We start from the raw sequence: 15,021 nt of genomic DNA, 5'->3' as shown, positions 1-15,021 counted from the left end.
CTCCCCGTCCGCCCATACAGTAGGTCTGAAATATTGAATGAATGAATGAATGAATGAATGAATGGAAAATGAATTAATGAAGCACTCACTCGATTACTCAGTGCATGCATGAATTAATGAGCACACCCCTCCCTGGTGTCCACCGGGCACTTGAGACTCAGCGCATCTGAACTGCTCTCACCGAAGCCCCTAACCAGAGGGTCACCACCAGCGTCCCCTTCAGCTGATGATGTTCCTCCTGACTCGCTCCTGCCCTCGTTGTCTCATCCCAGGGCCACTCTCTTCCCTCCCTTCCTGCGCGTTAGGTCAGGGCTGGGAGCCGTCTGCACATCTCCTCCGTCCACAGCCGTGGGGACCTTCTTCGTCACCCACAGACTTCACGGGAATTCCTCTAAGGCTCACCAGGCACTTCCTGCTCTGCTGCAAGCACCGGGCACCACGGCCGCAGTTACCTGTGAGCTTGTAGGGCGCCCAAGCCCCCCGGCCTGCTCCACCCACCCCTGCAGCCTGACTTCCCACCACCGCTGCTGCAGCCCTTCCCTCCACACCTGCCATCTGGACCATCTTGAAGCTCCATAACGTTCCCCATTTTCTTCCGCTCTGCACCTTTGCCTGCCTGACATCTAGACAAACTTCATCTCTTGGCTTAAAGGCCATTTTCCCAAAGGAGGCTTCCCTAGCTGCTCCCTAACCTCTCCCCGGCTGCAGGTGCTGACTTTGGGATCCACCGCCCTGACATCCCCTCCTCCAGATAATAGCAACCCCCAAACAAAGCATTTACTCTGTGCAGGGCTCTTGTTCTAAATGTGTCATGTACGTCCACTCACTTAACTCTCAGAACAGCTTTAAGAGGTAGGTATAAAGATTACTCCCACTGAACAGATGAGGAAACTGAGGCACAGAGACATCAGGTAACTGGCCCAGGCCTCAAGAGGAGGAGCTGGAATCTGAAGCCAGGTGGTGTGTCCAGAGCCGGGCACCTGAACACTTGACTCACTGCGCTGTGACCTCTGGGTGCTTCCCCATCCTGCCCATCTACACACTCTGTGAGGACAGACACCCATCACATGCCTGCCATGGTGCTTGGCACACAGTAGGGGCACAGTGGGTTATATTATTGGATAGATGGAAACACAGCTGGTTGGATGAATAATGAGGAGGGGTGAGGGATGAAAGGATGGGTAGATGTCTAACACTAGGAGGGATGACAACTGATGGATGAAGATGGATGGATGGATGGGAAATAGGTGAAGGTGGATGGTGGATGGATGGATGGTGGATGGATGACAAATGTGTGGATGGATGGATAGTTGGATGGATGGATGGAGGAGCTTTGCATTTATGGAAGAGTAAAGAATATGTTCTACTTGGGGGAAAGCTCTAGAAACTCTTCTGGGAAGAATTTGGAGCTTAGGAATCCTGAATCAAACCCCAGCTCTGCCATTTGCTCAGTCTGTGATCTTATTCCAGTTACTTCATCTCTGTGACCCTAAGTTCCCTCATCTGAATTATAGGGATCTATTTCCTGAGCCCTAGGATTTGAGGTACAGGTGGCTCTAGACAGAAAGTAGAGGGTTTCCCTGCGGGGGTCAGATGTTTTTTCCATCTTCCCAGTTTAGGGCCCGGCTTCGAGGGCCCATCTTTTGCCCACCCCACATTTTCCACTTCCCTGGCCCTGCCTTGTCCACATCTGAAACCAAGGCAATCTCCCAACTTGGCTCTACCCTACCCCCTGTCCCCCAGGCCCAGGTTCCTCTCAGAGCCCCACAGCGGACCCCACGCATTCAGGGCTGTCACCCTCAGGATCCTTGAGGACCTGATAGAGAAGCTATAAGGAGGCAGCCAAGCCCAGAGAGCAACTGGCCCCCACACACAGTAGGAACACAGGTTCAACAAGCATTTATTGAGCCCTACTGTGTGGCTGCCTGGTGACCCCGCAAGGCAGTGCCTCTGCCGCCCCCGGCTCTGCACCTGGGCACCTCCCGAGCTTCCTGGCTGGCTCGTGGGTGCCCAGGCTTCCAGCAGCCGATGTCCGTGCCTTGCTGGCATCCAGCTGCACCAGCAGGACTCAGCATGTGGTGGCAAGAGTTCGTTGTCCCAAAGTCACTCTGTGTCCCTTACATTCCCTCAGCTGCCCTGGCCGTTTCCAGAGCCCTGAGACCCAACAGCGGCAGGCAGGCCGGGCCTGGTGTCTCTCCACCCAGTTCACAGACACAGGCCAGGTTCCAGTGGTGCCAACCAGTGATTTGGTGGCAGGAGCTGGTGCCACTGCCGCCGGCCTGAGTTCTGTGGACCAGGCTGGGTCTTGGTCACACCCAGTGCCCCAGGACCCAGCATTGGCGGTTCAGCTCTGGCGCCTCCTGTGCAGAACTCCGGGGCCAGGAATCGGCCAAATGGTGTGGCTGCTGTGCAGAGCTCCGAGGCCAGGAGTCGCCCATGTGTGGATGGTGACCTGCCAACACAGAGAGTGATCAGCGCAGACAGCACCTTCCTCCACCCGCATCTGCCCGCAGCCCCCCCAGCTCACCCGTGTCCACCCCACGCACAGCCCGCCCTCCTTACCGCTCGCACTCACCCACCCAGCCAGCTTTCGCCTGTTCTATTCAGGAGCCCATCACCCACCCACCTGGGCACCCCACCCGCTGCCACCAGGCACCCGCCGCCACCAGGCCCTCAGTGCGCTTGTAACGCAGTCACTGTAACCCAGTCACGCATTTGCCAATACCCGCGGCCACCCGCAGCCCACCCGCCGACACGTCCACCAGGCGATTCTCACGCTCTTCACCCGCACCCCAAACCCACCCCCGCACCGTCCCGCCGGTCCACATGCCCGCACCCGCCGCTCCCATCCAGCCTCCTCCTCCTTGTTAACACGCCCCCCGCCCCGCGTCCCTCCTGCCCCTCCACCTGGAACCAGCAGCCACGCAGCCACCCCGCTCTCGCCTCCACTTGTCTGTCTGCTTCCTGCTGCCCAAACTGCTGGCTTGCCTGCCGGCCCCACCCGCTGCTCCTCTGTCCCGCTGCCCCTCACCCACTCACATGCCCACGCAGCCAGCCACGGCAGACTGCTGTCCCGGCGCCGTCCCCGCACCCGCCGCCCACGCGCCCACCCACTCGTGCATCTCCCTCCACTTTCCTTCTCCCCTTGCTTTACACCCACATCCTCAGCCAACCACCTAACCTCTCCCCTGCTCACCCTCCCCCAGACCACCCGTCCTGGAAGCACCTCTCCACCCACCACCGCCCAGCCAGCCCCCCGGGGCCCGCTGCGTGCCCACGTGTGCTCACAGAGCGTGGAGCAAGTGCCAAGGATTCCTGGCTGGACCTCCCTGACCCCTGCGACCGTGAGCGAGCACATGGGGCTCAGCAGCCCCCTGGGCCACGGAGGTGGTAGAGACTATCTCTGGCAGCCCCTGGGCCAAGGAGGTGGCAGAGACTGTCCCTGGCAGCCCCCTGGGGCAGGGAGGTGGCAAAAACTGCCCCCGGCAGCCACTTGGGCCAGGGTGGTGGCAGAGACTGCCCCTGGCAGCCTCCTGGGCCAAGGAGGTGGGAGAGACTGTCCCTGGAAGCCCCTAGGCCAGGGCAGTAGCAGAGACTGTCCCCCATATCCTGCTGCTCTTGCAGCCTCGCAGCCTCCAGGCAGAAGGGCTGGGAGGCTCCCCTGATGCGATACACTCACTCGTCCATGTTTCTCTTGACTGTGCTCCCGTGTCCAGCGCAAGAGTCCCTAACAGCTCCGTCTCTGGACTGCGATCGGCTTAACATGTCCTTGTACCTAAGGTCGAATCAAACCTTCCTGTCCTACAGGAAGCCCCAATCCTTCCCCTGGTCCCCAGGAGCTCCCTCACCTTGAAGCACCCATGCTGAGTGGCTTCTCCAAATTTTTAGAACCAAGCCCAGATCATCAGAGCCTCAACCCAAGAGGAAACTGGGCAGAGGCTCAGCAGGAGTGGGGCTGGAAAGCCGCGAACAAAGGGAAGCCAAGGGAGAAGGGGGGGTTGAGGGGTCGGGAGGGGAGACCAGCAGGAAGGCCACTCACTCTGCAGGGTCCTACCCTCACCTTGCACGCTAGCTACCACCCATTTCACAGATGAGGGAGCTGAGACTCAGCAAGGGTGAGCACAGGAGCCCGCTAGTGCAGCTGGGCTGATCAACTTCTTCCTGATCCCAAACTTCAGCATTAAAAGAAATTTGTTCCTGCCGTTTTGTCTTCCTGCGCTGAGCTCTCACGGGTGTGCGGCACAGTGGGCATCCTTTAGGGCTAGACGGGCTCTTCGCTGCAAGCGCCAGGAGGTGCTCCTGCCTGAGAACCTCCAAGGACAGACAGCTCCTGGCTCCTCCTCTCACCCAGCCCCCAAGCTGCTCAGACTTTGGGGAGAGTCTTCGGAATAACCAGGCCAGGCAACTGCAGAGACATTGGTGCCAGCCCTGAGGAGTGTGGGTGCATTTTGTTGTTGTTGTTTTAATTTTTTGCTTTGGCTTTTTTTCTGTTTTTAATATCCTTTAATGTTGGTGCTTTGCTGATTTTACTATATGTTGAGAAGGGTGGGAACCATTTGGCAAACATTCTGGAATCGTTTGGCCTTGGGAAAACCATTTGTTTTGGCCCCAGTCACTGAAGCAGTTGCGCTCTTTGGAAGTGTTTGCCGCCAAGATACAGGTGTTTGGTTTTCTGTGTTTTTTTTTTTTTTAATCTAGAAACATATTTGTGCACAAAAAGGTTTGATTGTTTTACTAAATGACTATTTAGAAGTGATTGTAGCTGCTCTACTGTTGCCAGCAGGCAGAACCTTGGAGAGCTGGTTGGAACACAGAAGGAACATGTATTTTTCAGGAAAACAAGAGGCCCTGATCTCCACCTTGAGTTAAAATTAGGCTCTTTGTGCCTGGGATCCAGAGGCCAAACCACTGAAGATGGGGCCTCACATTCCCTGTCTGGCCTCTGGGGACGGGCTGGGGCCCAGACGTACAGAGCAGGAGGGGAGAGCCCTGTCCTCACTCTGCAGAGGGGCACCCACCAGCTTCCAGGACTCCCCACTCGGTCCCCTTCTCTCCCAGTCTCTATTTTGGCACCAGTCACACCCAGATTAAAAAAAAAGTGCCTTATGCTATAGATCAGGAAACCTCACCTCAAAATGTCTATGGTCCCAAGCAAATGACACAAAAGGGTGGGGTGGACCGGAACAGCCACTCCTCGCTGCCGGCCTTTGGGGCCACAGGGAATTTAGGCTCAGATCTTCCAAGAATTTCAGAGAACGGAAAATCAGGATTTTGAAATAAAATCTTCTGGCTTTTAAATGATGGCAACATAGGTTTTTAAAACATTTTCAACCATCTGTGATCCAAGACGCATCCCTCACGCTGGACTCAGTCCACAGAAGGCTATTTCTTTTTGTGTGTGTGTGTGTGTGGGACCCTCGCAGGTGGCCGGGGAACGAACCGGCGCTGCAGAGGCCGCAGGCAGCCTCTCAGCCCGGCGCTCAACCACTGCGCCACCAGGGGAGGCCCCACAGGAGGCTATTTCTGACCTCTGTTTCTTAGCCTGTGTCTTTGTTCCAAAAGTCTATTCCATGCTTTGCACATTCTGGTCCCTCGGCCAGGGCGCTCTTCCTTGCTGTTCTCTGGCTGCCAAGCCCCACTCCCTTTCAGATGTTCCCTCTTCTGGGGAGCAGTCCACCACCTCACAGGCAGGGGCCTGACCCCCTCCTCTGTGTCCCCAACATACTCCTTGCCTTCCATGCTCACCACCTTATATTGTAGCCAGTTCAGTGAGGGCTCCCCAACAACCTGGGGACCCAATGCAGGCAAGGACTAGATCTGCTTCCCCCTGGAGCCCCTGGCCCAGCACCTGGGACACAGCATAAGCCTAAGCTGACCTTTTCTAAGAAGTGCAGAAACTGCAGGAGGATTCCTGAACTTGAGGGATAAGCACCACCCGCCCCTCATAGTCTGAGATTCTGTTCATTGTGACGGACTCTGCTCAGCCTCTCCTTCTTTGGGTACAGGAACTGGGGCGGGGGGCAGATGGGGAGGGAAAATGTACTTGGAATATGATAGTCAAAAGTTCAAATCCACACTCCACCAATTATGAGCTGTGTGAGTTTTTTTTTTTTTAAGCCACATGACTTTTGACAAGTAACTTTCCCTGTCTCAGACTACAAGCAGTTGTGAGTTGCAAAGGAGTCAGCAGGCCCAGCAGGCCCCTGCATAGTAGCCCTTCATTATCCGACCTCAGGTAGACAGGAAAATAACACATTGCCAGCACCAGAGGGGGCTGGGTTCTACTGTCTCTCTTCACAGATGGGGAAGACAAAGCCCTAAGTGGTAAGAGATTGGTTCAAGGTTCCACTCAAAGGGTTGGCAGCAAGCATGTTGTTTTAAATTCCCTTGGAACCTCCCAGGCTCAGCACAGTATTCAATCCATAGAAGGTTCTCAGAAATTGTGATTTCTTCCATTTCAATACAAATATCAAAAAACATGAAAATATCTACCATCCAGCCTCTTCCTGTCCTGACTCCTCAATCTTTCAGTGAGAAATCACTGTCTTGAATTCTCTCCAAGGCACCAAGATCCCTGGGGATCATCTCCTAGCTCTGCTGAACTGAATGAAATCACATCCACTGTTCCAAAATTGATTCATTAGTTTGGAAGGGCCCTTCAAGACCAAGAACGCCAATGCCACCACAACGTGCAGATAAATGGGAACAGAGAAGTGACTTGTTCCAAGGTGGTAGAAAAATGAGTGCAGGTGGCTGGTATTGACATTAGGTTAGCCAGATCCCTTTGGAGAAGCACCAGCCCGCTCTCCAGGGTCCTGAAGGCCTCTGTCCAAGGCATGTGGGCCCATCCAGCACCAACAGTTTGCCTACCGACCTGGAACTCTGCCCTCTGAGAAGAGGTGGGATATGGGGGATGATGGAGAAATGAATCAAGGTTGGCACTGAGGGGTCTGGCTTTGGAGACCTTTCAGCTAGTGACACAAGCTCCCCTCCCCCTTGGTTAACATGGCACGACCTCGTGAAAACACCCTCACTTCACTAAGTTGACCCTGTATCCTAGAGCGGTAAGGGAGACGCCGACCTGTCTAGTAGTTTCTGTTTGCTTGTTTCCTTGTCTCATTCTGCTTGTCTTTGTTGCTGCTTTCCTGGCACCTATCACAGTTTCAGGCTTGGTGTTGACAGTATAGGTCTGTTGAGTGACTAAACAATGGATGATTCAGGAAGAAGAGCAGGTTTGTCTGGGATCCATGTGGAGAGGAAGGTTGAGTTTGGTCTATCATGTGGGTAGGTTTTCCTAGGAGAATTAATGGGGGCCCCATCCTTCCCTGGAGTTCATCTTCTGGGGACCCCATGTTTCTCTGTCTCCTTCCATCCCCAGGATCAGGCTGAGTCCACTTAACCTCTCCCCAGAGCAACTGATTCCTTCATTCCTTATTAAATATTTTCTAGGCACCACATTGGGTGCTGGGTCTCCAGACATGAGCGAGATGCAGACCTCTGGGTGCTCACAGTCTAGCGAGGGAGACAGACACATGCGTGAAGAGATGATTTCGTGTGAAGAGCAGACACGCCTACATCTCCCAGTGTCTCCCAGGGACCATTTGCTGAGCCTCATTTCATATTCCTTGACTCATTTAATCCTTAGAATGAGTCAGGCCCTGTCACTATGCCCATTTTAAAGATGAGGAAAGTCAAGGCCAGGCAGGTTAAGCCATTTGCTCGAGGTCTCACTGCTGGGATGTGAACTCCAACAGCTCTGTTCCATTGGCGAGGCTCATAACTGCACACCGTCTCATAACCGAAAGCCCGAGGGCAGGGCCACGTGAAGGTGAACAGGGCCACCTGTGCCAGGAGGAGGGGCTGGCTGCCATTCCCGGACACTTGAGCTAGACTTTGAACTCATGGTGAGGCTCGTGATTCCTCCAGCAGGTTTTGTTTTTCACCAGGTGGAGGACAGCAGTGAGTCATTTCAGGCGGAAGGAGCAGCGCATGAAATAGGTTGTTGGCAGGTAAATGGGGTTTTTAGGAGGTGTGAGAACCAGCAGTGTTGGTGGCTGGGGAAATCAGGATGGTCTCTCCACGCATGGCATGGGAGGGGTGAGGAGTGGAGAGTTGCAATTGCAGAAGTTACTGGGTGCCCTCGGGGGTGTCCTGTCCCTGGGGCTTCTGCCTTATCACCAGATTAGCCAGATGCAGATTCCTAGGCACTGCCCCAGACCAAGGGGTTGGAGTCTCCAGGGAATCTATATTTCAACAACTGCCTTCAAGTGTTTCTTTGGGTCACGCGTGGTGGGGGGAGTACTGCGCTGGGCAAAAGTGGTGGAAAGAACAGCAGCACATCCTGAGCTTGGAGTCACACAGACCTGTGACCCACAACGAATGACTTTGCTTCTTAGAACCCGGGATCTTCACCTGTAAAATAGAAACACTCCTCGGAGCAGCTACCACTTGAATTCCAAGCGAGCTAAGTCATCCGCAGCAAGGTGCTGGTGACCCACCTGTGCTTGGCTGTGGGCCACCACCTAACTCTGGCAACAAGGTCCTGTCCTCGTGACTTTTCCTTCCAGGGGAGAGACAAATTGGTGATGAAGGAGTCTGAGTGATGAGACTGGGAAAGAAATGAAGCAGGAGGGGAAGGCAGGAGAAGGCTTCCTTGGGAATGTGGGAGAGGGTTTAGCACAGAGCCTGCGCCCCGCCCCCCCCCCCCCCCGCCCCAGGGATGCCATCACGGAGGCCTGGGGCTCAGAGGGCATGGGAGGGCATGATCAAGTTTGTGTCTCAGGAGGGTGGGCTGGACTTTCAACTGGCCCTGGAAGCAGTGGTTTGCACTGAATAGCTCAAGCAAACGACTGTCACTCCCGACAGTAGCTTCAGAAGGCCAGGTATTGTCCCGAGGCTGAGGGTTGCTCTGAATTTGGTCCGTGGAGCAATAGCAAGCCTCCCTGGGAACTGTTAGAAATGAGAATTCCAGGTTCCACCATGAAGCCAGGGCTGGGCCTGGCAATCTGAGTTTCCGCAAGCCCTCCAGGTGATTTCACTGCTGCTGCTGGCTTATATCTCCCAACTGCCAGTGCCAAGGTCTCAGGTGTCTCCAAGCTGCCTGCTTGTCTGTGTGCCCAGTAAGTTGGCATTGATATTTATTTCAGAAATATTGTCTGTTTCCATTTTAATAAAAGAAGCAGGCTTGAGGAGTACTATATTGGATTTGATTTTGATCTAATAAAAATGCCAAGTTGTTCTGGGCCCAGAAAAGTCTTCCTTGAAATTCCCTCTGCTATTTTGAGGGCAGCAGCAGCAGAGACCCGTCTAGACGGAGCTCTCAGAAGTCACCTCTGTACCCAGCGAGTGACAACCTCTCGCCTGGCCCAGACTTACAGACACACCTGGCAAAATCCAAAGCTTGTCTCGGGCATTGAACTTGACAGTTGCAATCAGCTGCAAACCCCAGTTGCTCCTGGAAGGAAGATGCAGGCACCTGGACCATATGGCAGCATCGCCTCCATCAAATGTCACATCTGATGTGCTCCCGAGCTAGCTGGTGGCGCCGCAAAGCCCCAAGGCGGGTTTCAAAAGCAAACTCTTTCTTCAGGAAAAAAGAATTGTGGCAGAACCCAAATCACAGCAGCCCAAGTGAAAAGTGGCCCCTTTGGGCCAAAGTGGCCAAAACTTCACGTAGTCATTCAGGTAAAAGTGGCTGCTCAGGTAGGAAATGGAGGGAGAAGCTTGGAGGTGTAAAGCCAGCAACTGAGCACCTACTGTGTGCTACACAGCATTCTAGGCTCTCGGGAGACAGATATGAACAAAAGGTGCCTGTTGTCACAGAACCAAGTGGAGCGAGGCAGCCAAACAAAAACCAAGTATGTGATTATCAAAGACAGGTAGCAGAGGGACAGATGTCACTTAGAAAGGGAAGTACAGTGATGCGAGGGTGGCTGGAGAGGCCAGTGCAGGTCAGGGGCAGCTTCTCTGAGGAAGTGGCTTTCTGACTGAGACTTGAAGATGAGACAAAGTCAGCCATGCAGAGATTTAGAGGGAGAGCATTCTGGGCAGAGAGAGCAGCAGGTTCAGGCTCTGGAAAGGGAATGATCTCTGCATGTTCAAGGAAGAGAAAGGCCTGGGTGGCTGGAGCAGGTTGAGGGAGGGGGAGGGGAGGAGATGCTCAGGGACCAGAGCTAGGATGGCCTTGCACCCAGGGCAAGATCCCCGGGGACCAGAGACCTCAGCAAAGTCACTTTTCCCTTCAGGGCCTGAGCATCTCTGTCTACACAGTAAAAAGATCCCTCCCTCCTTCCCAGGGCTGAGCCGCCCATCAGATGAGCTGGCTGTGAAGTGCTTAGCAGAGACCTGCACACAGTAAGCATTTATTTAATAACGTGGGCTCCCTGACGTCCCTCCGCCCCTGACGTCCCTCCGCCCCCGTCCCTCCTGCCGGCAAGTCAGCCCACCACACGATCTGAGCAGCTGCTTGGTGCAGAAATATTGCAAAACTCATCCAGGCATTTCCAAAATATTTTCTTGGCCAAAATCCCACTAGCAGCTAAGAGGCTGCATTCTGGAGCTGCTATCGTTTCCCCGGATGCCCTGATGGGCTGCTTTTCTAGTCCGTGAGCTCCAGGAGGACCAGGTCCATAGAGGCATGCTCCCTCCCCGCCCTGAGCTGGCAGGTGGGTGTGCCAGCTTGTGAGCCCCCACTGACAGGCAGCAGCTCACCCTGCTGGCTCAGGGCTGGGGTTCTGGAGCCAGATGGGTTGGGTGCTAATCGCAGCTCTGCTTCTTGCATCACAGCTGTAACCTCCCGGGCCTCATTTTCCCATCTCTAAATAGGGCTGAATTGAGGATTAACTGCACGGATGAAAATAAAGTCTTCGGAATATATGTAAGGGTGAGGATTATCATCAGACCTGGTGGGACTGAGTTTGTCTTGGTAGATATTTTCACAGTCACGTTCAGAGATGATGCTACTTTCATCACCTGTAGAATTCAGCTGTAGAATTCTACCAAGCTGGGTCACCGCTGGCTCAGTATCCCTGCCTTCTCCACCTGCACCCCCCTCTGCTGACTTCGTCTCATCTTTAAGTCTCAGCTTTCCCAGCCCCTTCCCAACCAGCTTCCATGGCTTCTCTTTGAAGCGCCCCAAGGTGTTCAGACCTCGCTGCTTCAGTGTCTCTCCCCACCCATACCCTCTCCTGGATGATCTGAGCAGTCTTGTGGCTTCCCCTGTCTCCATTCTCAACTCCTCTCATCCTCATGAAACAGCATCAGACCCACAAACTTCTCTCCAAGCTGATCAGTCATTGACACCAGACCCTTGATGGCTGAAGCAAGTTTGTGTGTGAACCCCAGGATCCTGACTGCCCCCATCCCTCACCTGGAGTCCCCTACTGACCTCCACTGCCCCTGTCCTGAGCCGGAGGTTCTCTGTCACTGGCTGACTAAACTGTGGACCTCAGACAAGTTACTTCACCTCCCTGAGCCTTAATGTCCTCATCTGCAATAGGTGGACAGTAATCCTGGCTGTGGGACTTTTGAGTCAGCAAGACCATGAGGTCAGGCACGGAAAGTCCGGGAGGGCGGGCAGCATGTGGCAGCCACTCGGCAGCTCCGCTGAGACTCTGCCGTCCTCACTTTAATCTCACATCAGCTCTTTTCTTTTCGGTCTGGAGCAAGGCCATTCTCTCCCTGCACCTCCCCTTTGCTTTCCGGTCCACACATTTGTTTTCCTAATGGGTGCCCCAGATTCAGCCTTATGGTGTCCCCCACAGTGAGACATATGAAGTCAATGCATCCTGGGCCCTGGGGACTAGCCCTGGCTCAGACAAATCTTGTCAGTCTCCTCCCGATTTGGCTAGTCCCTGAGCTGTTCTCTCTTCAGGCCTGGGCTTGACCATGGCTCGCCTGCCTGTCTTTAAAGTACTCGAGGATCCCTCTTGCTGCCTTAGCATTCCCTCCCCCACGGCCGCACCGCATACAGTGGATGCCAGCCTCAGTTTCCCCACTGGTAGTGTGTGTCTAGGAGAAAGCAGGCGTGCAGGAAGAGGGTGCCCTGGCCGTCTCCAGGGTTCCTCAGATGGTCTGTGAACCTGCAGATAAGGCCACTTACGGGCAGGGTATCTCTCGTGGCGACAATCCAGGCGAAGGTCCTCCTCCTCGTCCCCATCCCCCTTTTCAATCCTGGAAAGAAAAAAAAAAATCTGTGTAAAAAAATCTGTGGCTCTCTGAGCTGGCAGAGATCCAGGGCCTAAAAAAGCATAGCCCCTCCCAGCTGGGGAACGTTTTGCACAGCACCTTTGAGCCATCCCCCAACAAGACCCTAAGCACCTCCCAGGAGAGGGCTGGCATTATCTCCACTGTATTGACAAAGAAACTGAGGCATCAGAAAGTGCTCTAATCGATCAGGTGCCACATAACTAACAAATTAGAGGCAGAACTGGGATACAGATCTATGCATTCTCACTAAAGGATATTCAACCGTGTGCAACTGGTCAGTGACAAAAGAATGTGTACGGTTTGTACATACTTTTTGATAATAAAGTTTCACACTGATATGCACAAAACATTATTTGGTAAAATATACAGTAGAGGATGAATGGTGATTAGCATCCGATTATGAGGATATAGAGGATTAAGTCAGGAGCCTTCTTTTTGCTTATCTCTATTTTCTGATTCAGGGGCAATAGACATTAAGCTGTGTCACTTTTCTTAAATACAACACTCATTTAATTCACTAAATTAAAGCACTCCCTGAAGGCATTTCTACATATAAACAAAATCTGGTCTCTGACTCTGGCATAGTGTTTTTTTCCATCAACAACTGTAAGAGTTTCTCATCTGTGACTTTGCCCTGGCATCTCAGGATCACGGCTGGTCCAGAGGGAGTTGCCTCTACTGGCGTGTCAGGAAATGACAAGGGTCAGAGTGGAGGCAGCTGCAGACATTGACATGGCCCCAGATATAACCACCCCCCTGCCCCGCCCGTCTCAGTGATGATTGGGCCAGAGAACGGGTAGGGCTGTACTCCTGTATTGCACTCGTCCATTTGTAACCCACATAAATTCCAGAGCTCCACATGGTCCAGTCCAGGATCACTTTTAGAGAAACACAGTGTAGCTCCCTAAAGGAGGAATAACAGCAATCATCGTTGCATGGCCTGCAGAACACTGAGGGCGCTTCCAGTTCTGTATCCTTAGCTGGACTCTTGTATCTTTCCTCCAACCCTCTTTGCCTTTTCTTACCTTGCAGCTGTCCAAAACCCTCTGGTGCACTTAGCCTGGAACTTTGCCTTGTCTCCACCTTCCTTTTCTTCCCACTGCTATCTTTTTTCCTCACGTAAGAAAGTCGCCTTCCCAAAGCAAATACCCCCTTCCTGTTTTCCATGCATGCCATTTCATCACCTCTTATTCCTAGCTGCACAGTTGTGTCCAGAAGAAAAGGGGGTGGGGGAGAGGTGGTGAAGACCCAGCAAGAAATGCCAGAAATATCCTCAGTAGAAAAGAGAACTATTCATGCACTGATCATTTTGATCCCCTAAGGCTGTTCATTCATGCACTCAACAGGAATTTCCTGAAGACCTACTTTGTGTAGTTTGCACCAGGCGCTGTGCGGAGGACAGAAATGTGTCTGTTTCATTGTCTCTCCCTTCAGAGAGCTTCCAGTCTAATCAGAAAACAAGCTGCACAGGCGTGTGAAAATGACAGGCAGTGAATGGCCCCACCCAAGCATTGCCGACTCTGCCCCAAGGGGACAAGTCTGTCATCCAGGGCACAAACTCTGAACACAGTTTTTGTTTTAAAACATCTCCTGTGACCTGTGTGGCCAGATAGCAGGTCGGAAGGCCATGTGCCAATGCACTGGGAAGACAGATCTCCCAGATACACGATGCTGTGGAGCAAGGTCAGCATAAGGGAAAAGGTCCATGATTTTTACCTTTTGGGGAAACATCTTTCTTATTTTCCTGATAGCACATGCTCATTCCAAAAAATAAATAAATAAATTACAATTATAGCCCCACAGAGAGAACCAAGTCCCCCTGCAATTATACCTCCAGGTAGGGGATCACTATTAGTAGTTTCATGTTAATCTTTTTAGAATGAATGTTATTTTAAACATAAACAGCCTCAAATTACAGTTTTTTGTAACCTGATTTTTTTGCTCATAAATTTCCAACATCTTTCTAAATTGAACACATAATTCTCACTATCTTCTTTCCTCATAGGTGTGTGTGAAACAAGAATCAATATTCAATGTGCTGCTGATAGACAACCAGTTTTTTCAGTCCTCCAAGTAGAGTGTCAAGTTTCTCCTCCTTGGGGTGCCCAAGCCTGAGTAGAGCCATCCTGAAGCTAAAAGTGGATTCAAACACCTGCCAGGAGACCGCAGCAGGCACAGCCCTGCCCTGGGCTGGAGCATCACCACCCCCCAGCCATATGGGGCCCCTCTGGTTCCCACCTGCATGTCATAGGCCTCCCACAACCTCCTGCATTCCACAACCTTAACCCTGAGCCAACCCTAGGTTCCCAGTTCTCCCAATTTCTTACCCCAAGATTTCTCTCCCTGCAGACCTCACTGGGGCATCACCTGGGCTCTGCTGGGAGCCTCAGCCCTGGAGCTAGGAGCCCGGGAGCCTAGTTGTCTAAAACTAACCCAGCCTGGCCCAGTCCCTGGCCTCCCTGGAACCCCAAAGCTGGCTGCTAAGAAGCCCAAAGCTCGGTGCCGGCATATCACCTGCCAACAGGTGAGCATCCACGTGGGCCCTGGGATGACTCAGCTAGGACCCGGACCTGGAGAAGCTCAGGCCTGCTGCATGCAAACAAAAGGTCACAGCTCCACCGGCTCTGTTTTAAGCTAGAAGAGTGTTAAGAAGGGTGAAGGATGGTGACTCACTGTCTAGTCCAGGAGATAGCAGATGCTTTCTGTAAAGGCCGAGGTAGAAAACTGTGAGCTTGAGGCCAGATGGTCTCTATCACAAGCACTCAGTGGCCCTCACAGCGTGAAAGCAGCTGAGGACAATACACACACGAGTGG

At 53.1% G+C, this 15,021-nt stretch overlaps 1 protein-coding gene across 4 annotated transcripts in view; it reads right to left on the bottom strand.

Moving 5' to 3' along the window:
• Nucleotides 1–2,199: 2,199 nt before the first annotated feature.
• GSG1L (GSG1 like) overlaps nucleotides 2,200–15,021 on the bottom strand; it is a gene marked incomplete at its 5' end in the record, with an annotated part of 157,720 nt that continues 144,898 nt past the window's right edge. For all 4 annotated transcript variants that reach the window (XM_084249196.1, XM_084249199.1, XM_084249198.1 and 1 more), the window contains 2 exons: nucleotides 2,200–2,452; nucleotides 12,101–12,171. In XM_084249196.1, the coding sequence (XP_084105322.1) occupies nucleotides 2,310–2,452; nucleotides 12,101–12,171 (214 nt within the window). In that variant the 3' untranslated portion in view covers nucleotides 2,200–2,309. The remainder of the gene's footprint in view (nucleotides 2,453–12,100; nucleotides 12,172–15,021) is intronic.

This window comes from Talpa europaea (genome assembly GCF_964194135.1).
Source record: "Talpa europaea genome assembly, chromosome: 12".
Classification (NCBI taxonomy): Eukaryota; Metazoa; Chordata; class Mammalia; order Eulipotyphla; family Talpidae; genus Talpa; species Talpa europaea.
This window is presented reverse-complemented; position numbering and strand designations above follow the sequence as displayed.